General features: G+C 39.3%; 1 protein-coding gene across 15 annotated transcripts in view; it reads right to left on the bottom strand.

The window, feature by feature from the left end:
• Nucleotides 1-947: 947 nt before the first annotated feature.
• Nucleotides 948-25,454, bottom strand: part of tho2 (THO complex subunit 2-like protein) — an 82,877-nt gene continuing 58,370 nt past the window's right edge. For 4 of the 15 annotated variants that reach the window (XM_076184984.1, XM_076184985.1, XM_076184987.1 and 1 more), the window contains exons 28-31: nt 22,081-22,206; nt 21,250-21,372; nt 14,424-14,480; nt 948-2,251 (exon numbers count right to left, since the gene is read on the bottom strand). In XM_076184984.1, coding sequence (XP_076041099.1) covers nt 2,024-2,251; nt 14,424-14,480; nt 21,250-21,372; nt 22,081-22,206 — 534 coding nt within the window. In that variant the 3' untranslated portion in view covers nt 948-2,023. Of the gene's footprint in view, nt 2,252-10,976; nt 11,072-14,258; nt 14,305-14,423; nt 14,481-20,903; nt 20,996-21,249; nt 21,373-22,080; nt 22,207-25,454 lie in introns of those variants that run through there. The other 11 variants (XM_076184991.1, XM_076184992.1, XM_076184993.1 and 8 more) reach the window with 11 other exon arrangements.

Here is a 25,454-nt window from a genome sequence, read left to right as displayed (position 1 = left end):
TTAAGGTGGAAAAGGCCATTGGTATATCTTGTACATAACCAACATACATGAAAATAATGTTTTAAATCAGTTAACTAATGGGCTGTCAGAGCATTGCATTGCTACATAGCTGGGTGATGGAGATGTTGGTACCCAAGGTATAACATAGTAGGACCAATTAAAATCAGGCCTTCATACATCAGAAGAAAAGTTATCTTTTGATAAACCAGTGTTATATCTATTAGTATAAGTATCATATTTACATACAGATATACATGCATAAGAAGTCAAGAAAAGATTTCACTGTCATTCTACAAATCTATTTACATATCAGGATCTTTTTCCCCCTCACATGAGAGGTAGCCAAGTTAAAAGGCATGTACCCACTCCCATCCATCACCCTTTCTTCACTCTTACCTTAGCTCCTCATGGATGACAGGTCATCCCTGTATCCCACCCACTGCTCTGGGTCAGAAGCATTGCAGCAAGACAGCACATCCACAGCAAGGCCGTTTCATTTAATCAGCGACCCTGCTCTCTGTCCCCATCATGGAAGTGATGACATTCGTTATTACTTAAAAGAATGCCTGAGCAGTGCTTCTGAGGTTCTGTGGTACAGTAAGTCCTCGTTATATGGTACATATGCGTTCCTGAAAACCTTATCGCAAATTGAAATTACCGTATACCGAACCCATTATAACATGTAATAATAGGATATGGCAGATGTACCTTCTCCCTGCTCTTTCCTCTTCAAAACACAAGCGGATACCCTATCTGTGAATTTTTCTTTCCGTAAATAGAATTGAGGGTAGTAATTACCAAATACCGTAACTGTGAATTTACCGGATAAAGAATTACCGCATAAGGAGGACTCACTGTACTGCATCCCTGGATGTCAGTAAATGACTGAAACAGGTCTCCTTAGGGCACAAAAATTGTTTAAATCGAGGCTCGAAGAAAAGACAGCATCCCAAAATGTGGCTTTATGTGAGGGTTCTTAAATCACAGGTACAGTAAAAATAGTGTCATTAATAAGCACTTTTCTGCCTTAGCATTAGATTTAAAAGCTTATTAAGATCCTCATTCACAAGTCAATCAACTTTCCTCTCATACAATACTTACTAATGACCCAAAAGAACTGACACTGTTCAAAAGGAACAATGTTGTGAAAAGGACTCTTCTATATTTAAAGGCTCGCTAACTCTTTGCACTCTATATCCCACACATTCAACGCCTCTACTTTATTTACCCAACGGTAAATGAATCAAGTCAAAGGATGTCCCATTTTGCTATCCTTGCTCACTAAAATTTCCAGTTTTCACACAACACTAAACATACACAAAAAAGAGCCATGTCTTCATCAGGATAAGGTATCATGTTTTATCTGATTCACAACCCATCCAGTTCCAAATGAATAGCTACACTAAAAGCCAGTTCTTCAGAAATGACATCTATATCTTTACAGCAAAAATATTTTCATCGCCTCTTGGGAAACCTTATAATGCATAATCATGGTTGTAGACATCAGGTTAGAGAAAAGAAAATATATAAAAAAAATTAAAATAAGCCATTCTTCGAGGTTAAAAAAAATAATGTATGTAATTATATAAAGGAGGAAAAAGAAAAATCAATGTGTGCTTTTTAAATGTTCATACAAACAACTGAAGTTCACAAATGTTAATATTTGGTTGCTGTAAGAATGTTTCGTTTTCATTCTAACCTTGTTCATCTCTTACCACGACTTAACATATGGCCTCGCACATGTAATCACTCCTTTTTCTCTTCTGCCTCTTCATAGTACTAAGTCTCTATGAGGTTGTGAGGCTCCTTATACATGATATATATACAAAGTATTAAAACACTCAAAAGTTCCTTTCTGTTTTCCAGTCTCTATACAACCAAAGGGTTGTCCTACTGCAAATCAACCTGAGTGACAATTGCAATTTTTTTTTTTTTTTTTTTTTTTTTTTTTAATTTTAATTTTAATAAGGTGAAGTTTTCTTTTCATTGCTAGCAGCAAGGGCATACTTAAGTGGAAATCCTGCTAGTGCTTCTTCTTGTGTCTACTCGAGTAGTTCTTCTTATCCTCATAGCGTTCTCTTCCTTCCTCATAACGGTTCCTCTCTAATTCTTTTTCTAGGTATTCACGATTTCTTTCTAGCTCACGAATACCATATTCTCTCTCCTCGTGGTGGTCCCGATGTTCATGGTGGTCCCACTCTTTAGTGCGGGACTCGTATTCATAACGATCATAGTACTCATCGCTATTTCCCTGAAAAGATAAAAAGGTACATTAAACATTTCTTCCTCTTGTACCTACATACAAAAACTGGAGATAAATAGATATAGTGAGCAGAAGAGGAAGAGAAATCAAGTGTGAGGGGGGGAGGTGAGAGACACACACTGAGGGAAAGAGAGAGATGGGGAGAATAAAGGGGGAGAATGAAAGAGAGAATGGGGAGAGAGAAGAGAAATAGAGAAAAGGAAGAAGCAGTGTGACAGGAGTGGGGAGGGAGAAGAGAGAGAAAATATCTCTTAAAATTGAACAATAATATTCTAATTCACAAATTAAATATCATCAAACAATTTTTGGGAAAAGCCTTCTTTAGTGCACAAAACTGCCCAAAGCAGAGATGGTGAAGAGATGAAAGCAATTAGTGCATATCAACAGGCAGCCATTATTAATGTCTCTGTGATCGAGGGAAACGGGAGTGAAGATAAGTCAGTCTCAATTGAAGATTGCTATCAACATACACTTTTTCACATTACTTGCCACTACCAAGTTTATTTTCAAATTTACCTATTTACACCAACTAATTCTCTCAAATTATCTGCTAATATTGAAATTCTGAAATTCACTTAGTCATTGATTATACTCATGACCTATTCTATCCAAAACGTCATCTTTCTTCTCCTCCTCTTTTCTAACTTCAAATCTTTGCTTAAAACTTCTTTATAATATTCAACAAGAATGGCTCTGGATATAGCCACATTATACCATTCAACTATGAGGAAGAATGAATAGGTTTCAATTAATCAAGACTCTTTCAATACATAGTAAGTTCCATGGATTAAAAAGACTGTTTGGCAAGCCAAAACAAAGGCATTAAGAACCATCACCTTGCCAATGGAGTTAAATTCTGTGATCCCTTTGGTCTTCATTCACATACATATAACAAAGGCTTTTTCCCCCTTATAAGGGAGGTAGCCCCCCCCCAAAAAAAAAGTCATAAAAACAACTCCCACCCTTTCCATCCCTATTAATCCAATTAACATTGTGTCATTGTTTATTAATTAACATTGTTATAGGCTCCAACTAGAACTCACAATGGGTATTTATATGATATGGAGATGGGCATCAGAGAGATCATCTCCTTGCTGCTCATCTTCAAACCCTATCAACTTCATTTCCATTTGGTGACACAGCCCCAAGTGGCTGACACTCAGTCCTTCATACAATCTCATCTTAGCATCCATTCTCAAATGTCTATTTCTCATTACACTTTTTAATCCCCCAAGGCATTTACTTGCTTCTCTCAATCTACATTCCACCTCAACTCCTCCCCTTTCCTTCCACATTCGCACCCAAGTACTTAAAGCTATCCACTTCCTCCAGTATCTCTCCCTTAATAATCACTTCCAATTTGCTGCCACATTCTCCCCTTGTACATCTCATCACCCACATTTATCTCCCAACTAACACTAAAAGGTTCTAGAACTATTGGGTGCTAACACACACACACACATATATATATATATATATATAAACATACACAAAAAGAAGCTAATATACATATTCTCTACTAGCCAATGCCCATTCCTGCCTTATAAAGGCTGGCTGAGTCAAAGCATACACCCACCCTACACCATTTGTTGCCCCCCCCCCATCCTAGCTCCTTGTGGATGATGGATCATCCCCATTGCACACCCACTGCTCAGGTCAGAGGCAGTGCAGCAAGGCAAAACACCTCCACAGCAGGATCTGATAGTGAAAGCTGGATTACCCCAACTGGTTCATTATATGGAGACACCCCTCACCTTATCTGCCTGCAAAAATATGAAGTAGACAAATCTCTTTGGGATCCACCATTTGTTCCTCTACACACATCCATCCTTTGCAAAAGAAAAGTCCATATGGGATTTCAAAGCTAAGTATGATAGTGGGAAGAAAAATAAAAGAAAAAAGATGAAAAAAGAAGAGACAAAGATACACAAATGGAATTCAAGAATATAACTCCTTTACTGTATATTACAATTGGCTAGATGACTGTTTAACATCATAACTACCCTTCTTAGAGCAAGCTTGGACAGTACCTCCTTATGGAAGAATCTTTAAAGCAGGAAATTTAACATGGTATGCCCTTAGTAAACGAGATGTGGGAGGCAGAGGTGCAGGGATTGAACATACGAGGGAACTAAGGAGATGGATGGACGGGGTAATAGGGGTATTGGGAAAGAGCACAATGTCTGTTGAGGAAGGAAGGGAGAAGACAGAAGATAGGGGTGAGTGAAAAATGGTTGTGTATGGATGATGCTGTGATGTAAGGAAGGGAGTGGGTGGGGGATGGGGGGTGAGGGATTATGTGTGAATATTTTGATGCAGTCCAAAGGGATTTTCCCCCATCTTCTCTTTTTCTGCATGAGGGGAAGGAGAGGGGGGGATTACTGATTAAGTAAAGTGGCCTTGCTGTGGATGTGCTGTTGTCTTGCTACATTACCTCTGACCCAGGGTAGTAGGCAAACTGCAGGGATGACCTGTCATCCAGGAGGAGCCAAGGAAAGAGGGAGAGAGTGGTGATGAATGGGAGTGGAGTATGTGGGGGAGTGGATTTATGCCTTTGACTTTGGCTACCTCCCTTGTAAGGGGAAAAAAAGCCATTGGTATATGTATGCCCTTACTACAAATATACACAATTAGGTAAATACATAAGAAATATCCCCCCCAAAATACAAATATACTACAAATGATCATAAATGGCATTAATAATGAGCATAAAGAACTGCAAACATGTCTGCACTGACAATATACACATAGCATCCATGTAAGAAACAAAACCCTGGTCTATACTACCAACAAACTACGCAATCAGAGAAAAGATACTCAACACAAATGGTTCCTATTACACCAGAATATGAGAACACATGATTTTATGATAAAACAAAGAAAAACAAGAAACAAAACAAAAAGCACTAAATGGCTAGATTATCTAAATACAGTAATAACAATACAAACACAAAGAAAGCAACTTATATTACCAACATCCATATCCCAAGAATCCCAATATCTCAACTCATTAACATCACAAACCCCATTCTGGGTGGTAGCCTAAATGTGCATCATTCTACACAGCAGAACAAATAGGTAGCACAGTCTGGGGCAAACATTATTCACTGAACATAGCACCCAAAGGACAACCCCTTCAACACATCCAACAGGGAACATCTCTGTACATATAACTGTGCACACCATCCCTCCACTTAGAGCATAACTCATATACAATCTTTCCTCATATCATTATTCAATAAAAACTGCTATAGAAGTAACAAAATCATGACAGCACATACATATATAAACTACAGTATACATACATACATATACCAAAGGATTTTTCTCCCATACAAGGGAGATGGCCAAAAACATAGGAATAACAACCCACTCCCACCCATTCCATCTCTACATACTCCACTCCCATTCACCCCCCTTTCCTCCCTCTTATATTAGCTCCTCCTGAATAACAGGTCATCCCTGCATCTCGTCCACTGTCCTAGATCAGAAGCGGTGTTGCAAGACACTGCACATCCACAGCAAAGCAGCTTCATTTAATCGGCAACCCACCCTTTCTGTCCTCTCATGCAGAAAAAGAGAAGACGGAGAGAAATCTCTTCGGGCTGCATCAAATTATTTCTCACACATACTTGGAATATAAGAAAGGCAGAGAGGAAAAGTTTAAATGTGTTTGGAATGAAATGCCTAAGAAATATGTTCTGGGTTTCTAGGTTGGATAGAGAGAGAAAAGAGGAGGTGAGGAGGAGGGCAGGAGTGGAAAAAAAGATGGCAGATAGGGCTCAAGAAAGATTATTGGAATGGTTTGGACACATAGAAAGAATGAGTGAAGAAAGATTAGTGAAAGAGATGTGGAAGGCAGAGGTGGAAGGAGAAAACATGAGGGGGCGACCAAGGATGAGATGGATAGATGGGGTCAAAGGGGTACTGGGAAAGAGGGGAATGTCTGTTGAGGAAGGAAGAAGACAGAAGATAGGGGTAAGTGGAGAATGGTTGTATATGGATGATGCTGTGTTGCATGGAAGGGAGTGGGTGGGGGACTGGGGGGTGAAGGAGTATGTGTGAATGATATTTTGACACAGCCCAAAGGGATTTCTCTCCATCTTCTCTTTTTCTGTATGAGGGAATGGAGAGGGGGGTTGCTGATTAAATGAAGTGGACTTGCTACGGATGTGCTGTGTCTTGCTACATTGCTTCTGACCCAGGGCAGTGGGCGAGATGCAGGGATGACCTGTCATCCAGGAGGAGCCAAGATAAGAGGGAGGGAGGGGGATGAGTGAGAATGGAGTATGTGGGGATGGAATGGGTGGGAGTGGATTTTATACCAATAGCTTCTCCCCCCTTACAAGGAAGGTAGCTAAAAACAAAGTACTAAAATCCACTGTATATATATATAAATAAACCCTTAGAAGGGGGAAGAAGCCTATTAGTATACAGATAGATAGAAAGCCCTTTTCTTTTTATAAGGGAGGTGGGGTGTCCAAGTCAACATGCACATTTATATCATAATAACAGTTTGCTTCCTCAAGTTTCACTAACTGAAAACCCATAACCTAAACTATATACTGCCTTCCTAATAAACAACAAAAAACAAAGTGAAAGGAAACAAGAAAAGGATTAGGTTCAATCACTAATAATTAATTGTTACATCAAATTTCATAAAGTGGGAAACATCGGGCCCCACTGTGGCTAGCAACTGTCCTCAGGCTCTCCCACACATCTCTTTGGGAAGAAACTTGGATTGTTTTTTGTGCTGTATTAGTGTGGGACTATTTCTATAGCTGAAAGTGATTGGGAGAAGGGAGCAATCACCAGTTGTCAACTCGCCATGTGTGAAAAAGTCTATGAAATATAGTTGAAGTTGAGAGAGAGAGAGAGAGAGAGAGAGAGAGAGAGAGAGAGAGAGAGAGAGAGAGTGAGTGTGTGTATTTACCAAGTTGTATCATACAGGAAGGGGAGCTACACTTGTGATGTCCTGTCTCTGTATCTCACCATATCTAATTTGATCTTAAATTCTTGTATTGTTTTTGCACACACTATTGTTTCATCTAGTATGTTCCATACATCCACCACTCTGTGGAGAAAGCTGTTCTTTTTCAGGTCTCTTCTATAACTGTCCTTTTTGAGTTTCTTTCCATGTCCTCTTGTGTTTGTCTTATCCCAATTCAGTAAGTCTTCTCTAACAAGGACTTCTATACCTCTCATAATTCTGTAGATGGTCAACAAGTCACCTCTTTCTCTTCTTTGTTCCAGTCAATAATTCTATTTTTGACAACCTGTCTCCATATGACAGTTTAGTGTTGGGGCCATCTTGGTAGTTGTGTACTCTTTGGCCCAGTCGAGGGACCAAGTGTCTGGTCCTCAGGGTTGCACCTCCTGATGGAGGTTGTTGTTGTTCTTGTTCCCTAGACTGTCTGACCAAGCAGTCCCATCTCCCTGAGGAATGACACAACTGGAATGGGGTTTTCCCATAAATACTTTATAGAGTGTATACTGTGTTGGTGGCATGGTTGGTCCTGGTGTGGCAACATCCTCATACACCTGTCATTGGTCCCAGATTCAATAATTAACCCCTTCCATACGGTGCCGCACACGTAGGCGTCATGGGGAGCGAGTGTATTCGCGAGGCTGCCATATCGGCGTCTTGATTATATTTATTGTAGTCGCCCCTCCATAATGACATTCTTTCTAATTCTTTTGTAATCGCATTTTCTATGGTTATCAAAATTCACGGGTGAAGAGAGAACGATCGATATAAGCGGTGACTATATTTTATGATGCGAGTATTATTACGACACGTCGTACGGCTGGCATTGCCTGCTGCCACCGAGATCTAAGTCCATGACGCCTACGTGTGCGGCACCGTATGGAAGGGGTTAAACAACAGAATCAAACATACATTCACCTTACACCCATCCATTACTCAATTATTGCCCCCTCCCATGTTAGCACCTTGTGGATGAAGGGTAATCCGTTCTCCACCACATCTCTTCTCACTCTTTTTATTTTGGAAACAATTTTATTCTTTCCAAGCAATACACATAAATACCATAGCATGGAACAACAACCAGGGCTGGTTTGCACCCAATGCTTCATTTTATGGTGACCCTCCTCCACATTCATTCAAAATAGTTTCTGGAGCATACAAGAAATCCTTACCTTTGGGTCATCATTTCCTCATCCATCTAGAACTATTTTCCACTCCTACCTTTTGTACTCTCTCTTCCATGCTTGGGAAACATTTCTCTTGTATCCAAAGCCCCCTTCACCCTGTCCATCCACCTCATTCTTGGTCTTCCTCTCAAGTTCACTCCATCCACTTCTGTTTTTGATACTTATTTTGCTAGTCTTTCCTCACTCATTCTTTCCATGTGCCTAATCCTTTCAATCAATACCCTCCAATATGACATACCAACTACACTTGTGAAATTGATTTCCCTGAAATTACTACATTCATACCTGTCCCCTTTTCCTTTGTAAACTGAAACTATACATGCACTCCTCCAGTCCACAAGTACACCCTCAGACACAGATCAATCAATCTCACTACCCATTCCACTATAACTACTCCTTCCTTCATTAGACACTCCCAACAACAACTATCTAACCCAGGTGCCTCACCAGCTTTTCATCCTTCCTATCATAAGTCATTTTCCTGGTATCTTCTGTCAAAATCTTAGCCTTCATTTTCAATAATTCCTTAAAACATTCCACCCATTTTCTGCTCACCTCATTCATTTCCATAATATATGTTCATCAGCATCCTTTACCCATTCTCTAACTCACCTCCTCTCACTCTTTTTATTCATGAAACAATTTAATTTATTCCAAATTCTCCATCAAACACTGACCCTGCTGAACATCCACTCTCCCCTTGGGTCTCTCTCACTTTCCTTTTTGGTTTCATCCTCTTTACTCTATCCCTCTCGTAGCTTTCCCCATTTCTTCTTTACAACTATTCCTCACATCTTCTTCTTTTCTCCTATTACCGCCCTCATCTCTTCATTCCACTTTTTACTACCTCTCCTGTTGCACTCACTCGAGTAACCGAAGCTGCTCCCAGGGACTGGTGCCACCAGAAGAGGCTGGATGACAGCATTGCAGACAACTGCCCAAGATGTAACACATCACCCAACACTATACATTATGAAAATATGCATTGTACACAATTATGCACACCAACAACACAATATACATTCTATAAAGGATTTGTGGGAACACCATATTCTAGCCATGGTGTTCCTGAAGGAGATGGGACTCTTCGACCCGACAGTCTGGGGAACAACAACCTCTCCTGTCCCCTCTCCTCCTTCATACCACACCCTTTATGCACTTTAGCCCCTCCTTCTTGAAACATGCCCATTCTTCCTCTACTACAGTTTCTCCTCCTCTTCCTTTACATTCCATATCTCTTTGATTCACCTGGTATTCATTCTCTTTCTTTATCTTTTTTTTTCAACTTGCTCACTTTCAGCACCTCTCTGCCTCCTCCCTTTCCTTTTTTCTCAATTTACCTTCCACTTTCACTTTCCCTCCCATTAAATAATACTGAACTCATTAACATTCAGAACTGTTCTAATCCTCTTTTTTGCATCACTACATGATCCATTAACATCCTCTTGACTGCTCTCCCCCAAACACCCTGGCCCATGTATGCTATTTATCTTTCTTCTTAATCCCGTCAGTACAATGACACCTATGCAGGTGTCATGTGCTGCGAGTGGGTACACAAGGGTGCTGGCATCAGCACCTTGATTATATTTTTTTGTAGTTGTACATGAGCTACCCACAGATTCTGTGAACTGGTTTGATCATGTTTTCTATGTTTATTATTACTCAGAGTAAAAGAGAAAGAGTAATACAACAGTGACTTAATATATTATAATACAAGTAGTGTGGTGCATTGTACATATGGCAGCCGATGCTGTGCATGAGAATTTGAGTCATACTGAAGTGGTTGAACACAGTTCATTATCATCATTTCCTTTTTAATAGACACCTCCAATATCCCTCCTCTATTGTTCTTTGTCACCATCCCATACCTACTTATTACTCCATCTATTGGCTTATCTCCCACTCAAGTATGAAGATTCCCAACATCACTACATTCTATTTCTCACATAACTCTCAACAAACTCGTTTAAATCAAACCAAAACAGTTCCCTCTCCTCTTCACTTTTCTTACCAACTGGGCCATGTGTACTCACAAATGTCCACATCTCTCATCCCAATCTCACCTTCACTCACATCATCCTCGATACTTCTTTCCATTTAACCTTACTGTTATCAATAACACTCTTTACCTCCCCATCCCTCTTCCACTCCCGACACTTTACCTCAATCAAAATGTCTTAAAAAATTACCATAATATTTACTTTATATAAGAAAATCTGAGTCCATGGGGATTTTAAGGGGTCAGTTAACATTTGTGGATTTTTTATTTGCAGAGGTCTATGGTATCTAATCTAACCCCTGAGAATGTTAAGGGACTATTTTACTTACTATTAAGATATAGTAACAACACAGAACTATTCTTTTTCTAGGTATAATGGGCTGTGGTCTAAGATCAATAAGAGAAAGAAAAAGAGGGAAAAAAGGAAAGGAAAAAATAGAAGAAAGAAATGTAAAAGTGGAAATAAAAATATAAATAAACAAAACAAACAAAAAAAAGAAAAGAAAAGAAAGAAAATAAATAAATAAAAGAAAATCTAACCACAATCTCCTTGCTCCACTCCCATCCTTCCTCTTGCTTTCCTAAAGTGGCTGGATGTCTGGTTGGGTGCCTTGGTGAGGGTACAGAACACGAGGCTGCAACAGCGAGAGAAATTTCTAAGCTTGCTTGGCTGGTCAAGACCAAGTGCATGCTCATTTGTAACTGAATACACAAGCATTTTGCCTGGCCAGTCCACCCACATAGCAGCACTAGTATTACACTAGGCAGCATGGCAGGCTGCTTGATATCTTAAGGTGACATTAATAGTCCTGTTACTGTTATCATGTAAAACCATGTATTTGTATATTTAAAATTAAATGCCATAACTTTAGCTTGTGCTAAACTAAAAACAAGCCAATGGAACCTGAGCAATTTGAGGGCTACTTGTATTAGGATTCTGGTTGGAATCCTCATCCTAGTCCCTCTTATGCCTCGACTCTTTGCACGAGAAAAAAAAAAAAAAAAAAAAAAAAATAAGAGCCTTGGATGACAAAAACAACAAATGTGGAGTACAACTAAGAAAATAAAAAAATAAAAACAATGAACCCACCAACCATTTGTGATCAGAGGTATGGCACAGAACAGAATATCACCACCACAGCAATAGAATACTAAATAACTTCTCTACAAAGAGCTATAACAAAGAAAAATAAAAGCCAGATGCTCAAGCCAACCCTATTTTTACTAGGCAATATACAAAACTATTCAAAACATAAAAAATTCATATGCATGGTCAAAAAGCCATTCTTGTGCTCACAGCAACACAATATTCAACTATGCCTGAGCTGAATTTCCACCTAAGGCCAAATAAATCATCAGAGCAACCAGCTTATAGACTTATCTTACTACTTTCTACTGTATGTAAGCTAACAGAGAAAGTAATCCCAAGTGTGGGTATGTTTCTTATGTCACTGGCTTGCAAAAGTGAAGCAGTCACCAGTTTTCAGCTGTGTGTGAAAAAGTGGAAAAAAAAAAAAAAAAAAAAAAAAAAAAGTGTTTAAAGTTAATGGAAAGATCTTGGACTCAAGTTGGAGACCCATTACCAGCCCCTTAACCACATCAGTATGAGTCAAATTCTCATGCGTAGCTTGGCTGTCATATGTGTGATTCATCACACTACTCACATTATAATACATAATACTGTTGTATTATCTGTTCTCTTTTACCCGCATTTCCCTTCCCAGTTTCACCTTCCTCCACATTAACTTTGAAGAAACCTTCCACTCCACCACATGCTTTCCTAACTCTCCACTTACTAGTATAGCCACCCCTTCTCTCCCCCATCCTCTCTTCACTCCTAACACCCTCCCCCACTACACTCAAAAACTCAAAATCCCCTCCCTTTCAACTTAGCTTCACTCAATGCCAACATGTTCAGCTTTCTTCTCAAAAACATAACTGCCATCTCTTCCCTTTTAATCTCATTTGTACTACACTCATGCACATTAAAAGACCCAAACCTTAGGGTTCTGGTAGGAAAACTCTCAAACCTTATGCATTTTTTTTTTTTTTTCTTTTAAGGAATGTACCCTTTAGGGCTATAGGGAGTAGGATGCCTAGGTAATGGGGGTTGGTTATTATAGATGCTTCTGTGGAATGCTCTTTTTTTCATTACAGAGCTTGTGTTTGTGTGATGTGATGTAATGTGTGGGGTAGGAGGGTTTGAGGACTTGTGTAGAACTGTGGATAGAATGATTAGTTGATTTAGGTACTGATCTCTAATGAAATGGTATATTTGATAAATTCTCTTTTGTCTAATACAAAGAGAGACCCGGGACAAAAGACTGATCCTTCAAAGGAATGAATCTTCACAACACATATAGGTATATTCATACATTCACCCATTATAGGAAACCTGCATTACTTGGGATTCATGGGCCTCCTGCAAGAGAAGCCTGGGAACAAATTGATTAATTCCTATATTATCAACCCATTTTTTTGTTCTTTTATCTATTTTCTTTATCCACTCGGCTGTAAACAGTGAGGTGACTAGACTTTAGAATGGTACATCATTACCCCTTTCACTCCTGTCACATGCATCCTGTTCACTCCTTCCTGCTTAAAACATGTGAAGACTGTACTTCACTACTTTAAGGGCAACATTACCAATTCATCCTCAGTGCACCCCTCTTATGACACAGGTCATTGCTATGTTCTAAGTATTTTTCTTTAACCCTCTCTGTCAGTCATGCACATTTATTTTTAACACTGTGATCACAAGCTCATGGCTTCATTCATCCCATCCATCCATCTTTTCTTTGGCTTACCCTTTGCTCTCACTCCTGGCACTACCAATCTGTACATCTTTGAAGGATATCTACTTCATCCATTCTCGTAACACAACTACATTACCGAAGGTCAGGCTGTTTTACCTGTCTTTGTCAATATAGATTTATTTGTTCATTGTAGATATGATCACAACTGTAGTCTCCTGCTGAACTGTTTTTCCATTTTGAGGGTTCAACACAAGCATCTGAAAGTCATAGGTCTTCTGCAAGAGACCATGGGCAATAGATTGATTGACTGAATGCAAATATATTATCCATTTTCTGGTACATTCTGTTTTTATATAAAATTTATGTATGATGTGGATGCATGCTTTGACTCAGCCACTCTCTTGTAGGGGAAGAGGATTTTGGTGTGGGGAAGAACATTTAACATTCCTGTACTCCTTCTATGATAGTTTTATGATTCACATTACCAAGAGGGAAAAACATGTCACTAGTCTATCTGACAAGAGACTTGGAATATAAGAAAGGCAGAGGAAGAGACTACATATATTTGAGATGGAGTGTGAACATATATGCATACATACATACATATACACACACACATATATATGTATATAAATCTAAATATATATATATATATGTACATATACATATATATATAAAATCATATATATATATAGTATACATGCATGTTTTCATATAATTTTTGTTTACCTGTGAAATTATGTATATGTATCTCATTTTGCAAGTCCCCACTTAACATATGATCATATTTCATGGTTTGAACCTATCTTTATGTAAACTGAGATTATACTGTACTTGTATGCACATGATTCAAGAGTAAACAGGATTGATAGTTGCACCTTTACATCATGAAGAGCACCATAAGAGGAGCCTAAGTTCTATGAAGACTGTGGTTAGTTTTCTGACTCTACAGTTAAGCTTAAATATCCAGCAAGAGGTTCAAGCACGAAAGTCTGGAAAAAGTAGCAAGTTTTCCTTTTATATAAGCAACACCTACACCATAAAATGTCAACAAAACCACCCTTACCATAATTTACCACCAATACACCGATCTATATAACATTTCTTTGGTACTGCAAAAGAAGACATCAAATGGCTCAAGACATCCAACAAGGTGGTAAGACAGATTACATATTTCTCCACACAACAGTGCAAAAGCATACAAAATTGCTGCTCGGTACAGTCACACTACCTTCAGCCTGGGCACATATATAGCTCGTCCCTGATTGGCAGCCCAGTGTGTTGGGTCCTAAAACAAATTAAAGTTCATTTAAATGAATGCCACACACACCTTTGTGTATCTAAAGGCATTTTAATAAAGCTGGTCTTGTTATAAAATTATTTGTGTTAGTAAAAAAGCTCAAAGCTTAATCCATGATTTAGAGAAGTTAATAGTGTAATTATCCACTTTCAAAAGCACTATTTGTCAAAATAACATGAATTAGTGCCCCTACAGAAAAAGAAAAGAAAAGAGGGAAACAAAGAAGGGAAGAAAGAAAATAAAATATCAAGAGCAATCACTATTAATCAATAAAAGATATATCACAAAGCTCACAAAGTCTAATCAATCAATTAATAATCATTCTAATGCAGGTGGTCTTGTTCTAAAATGATGTTAGTAAAAAAGCTCAACAGCTTAATTCATGATTTAGAAAAGTTAATATTGTGCACTTTCCAAGCACTATTTGTCAAAATAACATGAATTGGTGTCCCCACAAAAAAATAAAAGATGAAAGAAAATAACGTATGAACAATCACTATTACTCAAAAAATAAATCACTCATGTAGAGCTCACACAAAATCTAATTAATCAATCAACAGTCATTAAAAAACTAGGGTAAATGCAAAAAAGATTGTGAATGGATGATGAGATATCAGGGCCTCAAGGAATGTTCTCTTTCATGAATCATTTTGAATGGATAAAGATGGGGAGGGGGGGGGTGGTTGCCATATGATAAAGTGTTAGATGTAAACTAGCTCTGGCTGTTTGGCCAAGCTGTGAAAGAGCTGTGCCTTGCTGCATTGCCACTGACTCAAGTAGTGTGACATAGGACAGGATGACATTTTATCCCTGAGGTAAATGGGATGGGTGGCTGAACAAATTTTGTGATTCACCATGTTATTGGATCACGTGTTGGACTGTGGTGTCCCACCTTTGTATCTTGCAGTGTCTAGTTTGTGTATGTTTGTTTGTTTGTTTGTGTGTGTTGCATTCAAACTACCACCACCACCCACTAGTTTGCTCCCTCCTTCCCTCACTTACTCACTCCCTTGCCACTGCCGAGCAAATGTTCCACCTCATATAATCTTTGATATATCAGATGGATGGTCAGTAGGACATATTAGGGTCAATGAAACTGAAAATCAATGTAACAGGGTTTGTAATAATGATAATCTTTTACATGCTTTTTGCTTGAACAGTCAGTCAGTATGTAATAAAGGAGAAAGGTATCACAAGAATGTACATCTATTTATCTATATACCAAATGAGTTCTTCCCCCTTATAAGGGAGGTAACTAGCCAAAGCATCCATCCAACCTTCACCCACCTCAAACCCATTTGATTCCCTTTTATCTTACCCCACCACTTCATTTATATGGCAACCCTCTATCCCAACGTTTCTCAACCAGGGTTCCCTGGAACCCTAAGGTTCCGCAAAAGGTCCCTAAGTGTTTCACGAGAACAAGTGAGATAAGCTAATGCACTTTTGATTTTTTATCTAATTTCATATACGTAATATAATTAAACACACATGACATATTCTTGGTTATTGTAATAATGTAATACGGACATCATTCTATTTAACCTATTATTACGATGAAAAAACTAGAATGATCTGGTATAAGTGTTTTTGTTTTTTTTGTGCAGGGGTTCCTTGAGATATGCAATTTATTTTAAAGGTTATGCAAGGGTAAAAAGGTTGAGAAACGCTGCTCTATCTCCTTCATACGTAAATAGTAATGATAAAGAGATATCCCTTCAAGCCGCACCAATTTATCATTCACACCTATCTTTCGCTCTCTCCCTTCTTTGCTTGGTAACCATTCCCCTTACACTGAAGACCCCCTCACCACATCCATCCACCCTATACTTGGTCCTCCCCTCACATTCACTCCATCCACCTCTACCTTCCACACTCTTTGTTGGTCCTTCTTAATTCATTCTTTCCATATCCCCAAACCATCCCAATATTCTTTCATTAACCCTATCTGCCAGCTCTTTTCACCCTTCCTTGTAGCCCCTACCACACTTCACACAAATATAATTTCATATATACATATACCAAGGCTTTTTCTCTTTACAAGGGAGGTAGCCAAAAAGAAAAAGGCATAAAATCATTCCCACCCATTCCATCCCTAAATACACTCCACTCTCCTCCACCCTCCCCTTATCTTAGCACCTCCTGGATGATGGGTCATCCCTGTACCTTGTCCACTGCCCTGGGTCAGAGGCAGTGTCGCAAGGCACAGCACATCCACAGCAATGCCGCTTCATTAAATCGGCAACCCCCACCCTCTCCGTCCTCCCATGCAGAAATGGAGAAGATGGGGAGAAATTCCTTTGGGATGTGTCAAATTTTGCTCACACATACAATTTAGGTCTCTCAAACACACTTAAACTCCTTTCTGGCTTTCTTAATTTCCAAGTCTCTGCCCCATAGTATTGTAGCCACTATCATAACTTTGCACTGTTTCCTTTTTGTGTTTGTCCTCCAGACACCCATTTCTCATGACACTCTTTGTTCCCCCAAATGCATTTATTTGCTTCCCTTACTCTACAATTTATTTCCACACCTGATTTCTCCATTACCTGCCACATGTGGCCCTAAATACAATACTTAAAACTATCCATCTCTATCCTTATAAAATGGATGGCTGAATCAAGCACATGTTCACTTTATATATAAAACCAATTTAACTTCTCTCCCTGGGAGAAACAGCAGGTACCTGTTTGTGGTAGTTCTATAAGATGAAAATCAGAGAATCATCTCCATACAACCTATTTTCATAACCTGTCAATCCCCTCACCCCAATCTAGAGGTACTCGTACTGTCATAAGGGGCTGGCACTTAGTCTCCGGACCAGATCCAAGAACTATATCAATTTCAACTGTATTTCCTCTGTATTTTCACAGAGAACTGACAACAGCATTGCTTTCAGGTGGTGACAAAAACAGTCACACAATGATACAACACAGACAACAGTCTGAAGTTTCTTCCCAGAGAGATCTAGGGGAGGGCTCATGGACCAATGTCAGCCACTGTGAGACTGTAGGATTCCAGACAATGAAACTTGAATCGGGCTAACAGGGTATTAGGTTTTATTGCTGGGATGGTTACAAACAAAACTGAGGAGGTATTAAACTATATTTGGCAAAAGTTAGATCCATCCTTGACTGTGCAGTACAGTTTAGGTCTCTCATATGTAATTGATATCAATTCACTAGAATCAGTGCAGAGGAGAATAACCATAATTATACAAAGGATTGCTCAGATGAGAGGGAGGGTGGGAGGGGTGTGGAGTGTAATTAGGGATGAAATGGGTGGGAGTGTTTTTATGCCTTTCCCTTTTTGGCTACCTCCCTTGGAAGGGGGAAAAAGCCTTGGTATATGTATGTATGTATGTATACAAAGGATTAGAAATTTACCATATAAAGACAGGCTTAGGCACTTTAACTTACACTCTCTGGAAAGACAAAGAGTGCAAGATGATCTAATACAGGTATTCAAATGGGTTGTTGTTGTTGTTGTCATTCCCTAGACTGTCTGTCCGAGCAGTCCCGTCTCCCCAAGGAATGCCACAGCCGAAACTGTGTTTTTCCACAAATCCTTTATAGAGTGCATGTTGTGTTGTTTGCGTGCATGATTGTGTATAATGCAGTCTTCCATTATGTGTTAAAGGTGATGCATGCAAGGTCATCATATTAAGATAGCAGGGCAGGACACATAGTTATGAATCTAAATTGGACAAATTTTAAGTTTAAGAAGGAAATAGGCAAGGACTGATTTACCAACAGAGTGGTTAACGAATGGAATAGACCTAGTAACTACGTAGTGAGTGATGAAACGATCATAAGAATGACTACAGAGATTGTCTCTCCTCGGTTCCCATTCTGTTGCTGCTTTTGTCCACCTGTTGTTGTTTATTGTGTCTATATGATATGTATACATATACAGGTGATTTTGGGTAATGAAATAACAATTAAGAGGGTAACCTTGTATAACTTGTGTGAGTGATATTGAATAGCAGTGACATAACATTACAGTCACCACTGGGGGAGGGGCTTTGAAACTCCTAGGTGTCCGAGAATTGGTGGAAGTTGGAGGAGGTGGAGGAGGAGGAGGAGGTGGAGGTGGAGGAGGAGGAGGAGGAGGAGGAGGAAGAGGAGAAGAAGAAGAAAAGAAGAAGAAAAGAAGAAGAAGAAGAAGAAGAAGAAGAAGAAGAAGAAGAAGAAGAAAAACTCTCAACAACTAAATTGTTTGGTATTACTTGGAACCAGGGGTGTAGAGTCACCTTGATTTATTCATCTATTTTTTTTTTTTTTAATAAAGGTTACTCTCTACCCCTGGTTCCAAGTAATACCAAACAATTTAGTTGAGTGGTGGATACCATACTAATGAGATCTTAATGCAAACCATCTTCAGTTTAGGATCAAATCCTTAGCTGAATAACATCATCTGGCATTAGTCACACAAAAAATTGTCTGTGTGCCACTATGTTTAATCAAAGGGGGAGGGGGGGTTGTAACAGAGGTGAGAGTTCCTCCTTAGGTAAACCTTGTGGCAGTCAGAAATAATGGAGAAGAATGATTTTTTTTTTTTTTTTTGGGGGGGGGGTCTGCTATGCTGTTATCTGTAAAGCAAAGTGGCTATTGTGTGGGAAAGGAAAATCTTCACTCATTTCACTCCTATCACATACATCCTCACTCCTTACTGCTTAAATGGTGCAAAGACAATTCATCAACTTACCAAAATTACTGTTTATTCATCCCTGGTGCACCAATCTCACGGAACCTTAGTCTATACATCTGTCTCAAACTTTCAGATCCCTGTCTCTCCCTCACACACATTTCCCCTTGTGTGACATCTTGACCACATACTCTTATGGGTTCATTCATCCCATCCACCCATATTCTCTTTGACCTATCCCTTGCTTTTACTCCTGGTGTCACCAATCTATGCATCCTTTGAGGATATCTACCTCCATCTATTCTTATAACATGACCATACCACCTAAGGTTGGCCTGTTCTACCCTTTATCCTGATCCCATCTGTACCCCAGTCCATGTTGAGAATCCTATTGCTCCTCACTTGTCATACTATGTAAATATAAAGTGCTCTCATATACCTCATTTCCACTGCCACTACAGACCTTTCCCTCTTGTATTCATGAGTCAAGTCTTACACTCATACACAACAGTAAGCACAACTGTTTTACACATTCCTTTCTTTATTTCCACTAATATCCTTTTACTTATCTATCTTCCTACCTGGGTATTTTACACCTCTCATTTCTTCATTCCATCCCCTATCTCTTTCTCTTTCATTTATTCATACCTATTTTTCTGTATAAATACCTCCTGAACTTTCCACACATATTCACAGCAATTTCTCACATATCTTCCAAATGCCTTGTGTTCCAAAATAGCCAATTTCCACTGTCCAGCATTTCAAATAGTCAAATAGTCTCCTCTCCCACTTTCTTGCCTATTCAGGCATTTATATCTCTGACTACTACTACTTTTTTCTGTGGTACTCCCCCAGGTAGGCGTAGCTCCTCCTTGGGGATTGGTGCCATCTGCGTAGAGCTGATGGCCAGGGGTGGTTGCTGCTGATTGGCCCCCAACTCTTGGGGGCTTGCTGCAGCCACCACAAACACATCACACCCGCTACACTACATAGCAGAACACCCACACACACCAAGAAACATTAAAACTACACCCAAAGACCTTTATTACGCACAGATACTCTCTTCTCTTCCTCCACAACCACCAAATACCAGCCTCCGGAAACATATTCATAATCATATCACTCACCGCTCCATTAACACACTGAAAGACAACACACTGCTGCATGCCAGACCCCCTGATATCCACCCTTCTGAATCCTCTCTCCCACGAAAGGACAGAGTCCACTTGGCCAGACTGCGATGTGGTCACCACCCAGCACTTCTAAGCTACCAGAAGAGGCTGGACGACCGTGTTGTGAACAGCTGCCCAGGATGTAACACTTCACCCCATACCATACAACACATAATGGAAGACTGCATTATACACAATCATGTACGCAAACAACACAACATACACTCTATAAAGGATTTGTGGGAAAACCCAGTTTCGGCTGTGGCCTTCCTTGGGGAGACGGGACTGCTCGGACAGACAGTCTAGGGAATGACAACAACAACAACAACTACTTTTTTCTGCCTTCAAACATTTCCACTAAATTATCAAGCTTTTCCCTAAAACCTTTCCATTATTTCTCAATATTTTTCACTCTACAATGACACACCTCCCTTTCCACATTTAGCCCCACCTACAGTTTCCTTGGGTTTATATATTATTTCATGTCTCCATACATGCAGTGAATTTAGAATTTTTCTTAATTTACCAGTGTTAAGATCATTATAAGCTTGCTAGAGTTAAGTAATAAATACTTGATTGCCCCGTAAACTACCTTTTGAATATGTTCACAATTTTAAAATTTCTGCTTTTCTCACATTAGTTCAATGGATGCCCTACAACATTTCTGCTTTTCCGGGTCAATTTCTGCAAATATTAAAGGACACTATCATGTTCTTCCATACAAACTATTGGGAAAACAAAATAAATAAAATAAATCATCTCATAACCTTAAAGAATAATACCAACTCCTTCCATACAAAATATTATAAAGTCCCATTCTTTATAGATACTCTCCATCACTGCAGTCCCTTTTATTGATCCAACCACTTGAAACATCTAAGCTAAAACTGCATTACGTACATAAATTTGTACATGAGCGGCAAGTAACATCAATTTACCTTATGTCCCCTGTGGCGCTCTTTCCGCTCTTCCTCTGACCGTCCATTTGCTGAAGACTTTCCTCGCTCTTCTGCCTTCTTCCGCTTCAATTCCACCTCTGATCCCTCATCATGGGCACGATCCTAATAGGTGTGGGCAACACATACTGATGATGCTTATATTAAATTTACTGTAGTAAATTATCAAGTAAAAATAACAACCTGACACCCAAAAAGTGCAAATAATATAATATATTCCTACACAATCCAATCATCTCTGCATCATATGGCAGACAGTGTGTGTGTGAGAGGGAGGACAGAGAGAGAAGATAAGAGAAAGAGAAAGAGATGGAGAGAGAGAGAGAGAGAGAGAGAGAGAGAGAGAGAGAGAGAGAGAGAGAGAGAGAGAGAGAGAGAGAGAGAGAGAGAGAGAGGAGAGGGAAAAGTAGGGAGAGGGAAAGGTAGGGAGAGGGAAAGAGGGAGAGGGGGAAAGAGACGGAAAGAGAGAGGAGAGAAAGAGAGAGAGAAAGAGAGAGAAAGAAAGAGAGGGGAAAGAAAGAGAGAGAGAGGGGAAAGAGGGAGATGGAAAGAGAGAGAGGGGGAATGAGAGGGGAAAAGAGAGAGGGGAAGAGAGAAAGAGAGGATGAGAGTGAGAAAGAGAGGGAAAGAAAGAAAGAGAAAGAGAGAGGGCAAGATGTTTGTTAGCTGTAAGAAGAAAAAAATATTCAGACACACACACACACACAAATCAAACATTAACCGAACACATGTCCAGTGTATAAAATGCCCCCACACAAACTTTTCCAGTAAATTCTGGAAACCCATCAAACAAAGAAAAGCTTAAGCACTGACTATACAAACCCTCTTGCGGTCTTTTTTCTCCTTCTTAGATTCTCTGTTTTCTTCTGGTTCCCTTGATTTGGAACGCTCCTTGTGTTTGTGTTCCTTCCGAGAAGCTCCTTCATCCTTGTTACGACTCTGTGTATGGATGTGAATTGCCACGAGGCTTTAGGGTCATGTCTGCAAGTAACTGAAACATCTCCTTTCTTCATTACAAAAAGGAAAAGTAACAAAATCAAATTAGATAAATAAAAAGAAAAAAAGAAAGGTCAGGAATTGTACAGAATTATGAGGAAGCATGGAAACACAAGTGGAATGATCACATGCACAAGCTTTATGCTATTTCTAACATACACAAGATAAATGGAAATGTGTGAATGTTTATAGTGGCAAAGATAGTCTAACCAAGGAAAGATGCTACACTACCATGGAATAATGACTAATAATCAATAACAGTAAAATAATTTAACAACCAAAGATATGAAATAAACCTGTAATACTAGATAGACTGCAGTCCTACCAAACCTGGAAGACCCAAGTGAATCTATATATTTGTAATCGACGCCCAAAAATTACTCCTTCAGGGACCACTGATGTGCCTACAAGTGGTGATCCTACGTGACAAATGTCTAAGAGAATCCTCTATGCCGTCTTTTTCAAAAACCTGTCGACATACTCACTTTTATCCAAAGGTGCGGTCTCTGCTCTGGGCCCAAAATATTTCTATCAACTTCATCTTTATTTCCTCAACCTTTGCACACAAAGAGAAGACAACCAGCGACTGCTTCCCTCTTCCGACTACTTTCAGTGAGCGACACAGAGACAGTCCCATACTAATACAGTATGAACAAGCCAATATTGTTTTCCTAAGAAATGCATAAGAGGGCTTGGGAACTGTCCCCTGCTACTGTACGGCTGTTGGTTTCCAGTCGGCAAACCTTACGGCAACCATTATTATCATACCACTCCTTCACTTTGATTCAATTTAACATTGCAAAAAACCTGCTATCAGGAGGCTAGTATGTTGCCCCTTACAGAGGACTCTGTAGCATGAAATTTAATGAACCATATCCTTGGTCCAACTCACCTGTGGCAGAGTTCGAACCCCCGTCACATCAAACTCCGCCAAAAGTAGTGACGACCTAACCCACTCAGCCACTTTAAACCAGAATAAAACTAACAGTAAACTAAGTATATCCTGCACACCCCGGTCTCTTGTTTATCAAGAATGACTTCTCTTACAAATATTATATTGGTGACCTGCACCAGTAGCATTAAGTTCAAAATAAATTTGTAAGAGATAAATATATAATTTTGGAACAAGACTGAAGATTATGCATCTCTAACCTCTTGGGTGTCCATGATAAGTGTTAACAAACTAGTGAAAAGCACATGAGTACAATGTATATATCCTGAGCTAAAAAAATATTCAATAAACTACAAAGGAGGTGCATAGAGTGTTTGTAGCAAGACATATGCATGGAGTTTTTGGCTAAATGGATTTTCATGGATTTAAAGAAGGTATAGAAACCTGACGGGCATTGTGGAGTGTATTTTTAATGTATGGAATACATTGAATACTTTGACATATGTGAAGGTGAGGATGGAGTGTGAATAGTTTGAGGTGAATATAAAGTTGCATATGGATTGTGTGAAGTTGCCATAGTTGTTTTGTGTAAATACATAGATGGAGTGGTAAGAGAGGTCAGGCCCATGCAGAGGGTGGGTGCTGGGAGTGCTTGAGCACCTGCCCCTTTGCCCTTTTGCCTGTGCCCCAAAAGTGCCTTTCACAAAAATATATGAAAATTAATGAAAAATTATTTCTCACAGTTTTTTTTCCTTTTTCTTACCATTCAGAAATTATAATGTGGAAAATGGTGTTGCACCCTACCGGATAGTTGCCAGATACGAATAATACAAAAGAGTGAAGAGCCCAATTTCCAGCCAAAGCACCTGCCCCTTGTAATGTCTGTGCACGTTACTGAGAGAGGTAAATCCAAGAGTGCTAAACAGATTTGGAGATGATGGATGAAGACAGTGGGACATGTTGCTGTCAGATGACATTGCATTTGTGAGTGATTCTAAGGAGACTAAAGCAGTTGGCATGAGTTCGGACAGGTGTGTAAGGAGAGTTCAGAGTAAATGTGAGCAAATTTTTTTTTTTTTTTTTTTTTTTTTTAATTGATATGGTTTTACGTCACAAACTCCTCCCAACGGAAGGCTAGGATGGTGCCCCTCACAGAGGGCTTTGTAGCATGGAATTTAATGCACCATGCCCTTAGTTTAACTTCGCCGGTGGCAGGGTTTGAACCGCTATCCCTTTGACCTTCACTGCAAGTAACGATGCCCTAACCCACTCAGCCAGTAAAGTGATTATATGTACAAGGATTGATGATGGTGGTAAGTTGCTTATAAGCATGAAGGGTGAGAAACTGGAGGACATGGAGTTGTTTTAAATATTTGGAGTCAAATGTGGCACGAACAGTGAAATGGATGCAGAGATGAATTGCAAAGTAAAGGAGACAAGTAAATGTTTGGGCAGAAATAACCTTTTTTGGATGAATGCAAACATGAAGGTTGTCTGAAGGAATGATTATTCCTATAGCATTGTATGGAGGATGAACTTGGAATTTCAGAGAAACAGAAGGAAAAAATCTGAGTATATTTGAGGTAGTTTAAGAAATATGGTGGTGTTACAAAAATGGAGTCGGAAATGTGGAGATGAAGCAGAAAACTGGGGTGGATAGAATTGTTAGACAAGACAGATCAAAGAGCATTGAGGTGATTGGGGCATATGGAAAGAATGTGAGGAAAGACTAGCAAATGGAGTAAAATGGAGACAATGACCAAGAATGAGGTGGATGAATAGGTTCCCTGCAGGGACTGATGATGGATGCTTGCATATGATGGTCCTGGATGATGGACAATATAGCTATCCACTTTTGAAACCTGTCAACATCCTCACCCCCATTAGGAGGTGTAGTCCTCAGAGCAGCGTTTCTCAACCAGGGTTCCCCGTAACCCTAAGGTTCCACAAAAGGTCCCTAAGGGTTCCATGAGAACAAGTGAATAAAGCTAATGAAGTATTATAAGCATCAATATGAAGTTCATTTAGCATTATCAAATTACAAAGAAGTCTTAATTTTTCCCTACACCAGTTATTCAAAAATATAGATACTATGATATTCACCACGTGAACTACGATGAAAATAAAATGAGAAAGATATGGTATATGTGTTTGTTTGTTTTTGCGCAGGGGTTCCTTGAGACATGCAATTTATTTTAAAGGTTACGCAAGGGTAAAAAGGTTGAGAAATGCTGCCTAGGAGACTTACACTTAGTCTCCAGACTGGGCCCATGATCTCTCTTTATCAATTTCAATTGTG

This window comes from Oratosquilla oratoria, chromosome 5, assembly GCF_046742065.1.
Source record: "Oratosquilla oratoria isolate Oo_2021 chromosome 5, ASM4674206v1, whole genome shotgun sequence".
NCBI classification, from domain to species: domain Eukaryota; kingdom Metazoa; phylum Arthropoda; class Malacostraca; order Stomatopoda; family Squillidae; genus Oratosquilla; species Oratosquilla oratoria.
This window is presented reverse-complemented; position numbering and strand designations above follow the sequence as displayed.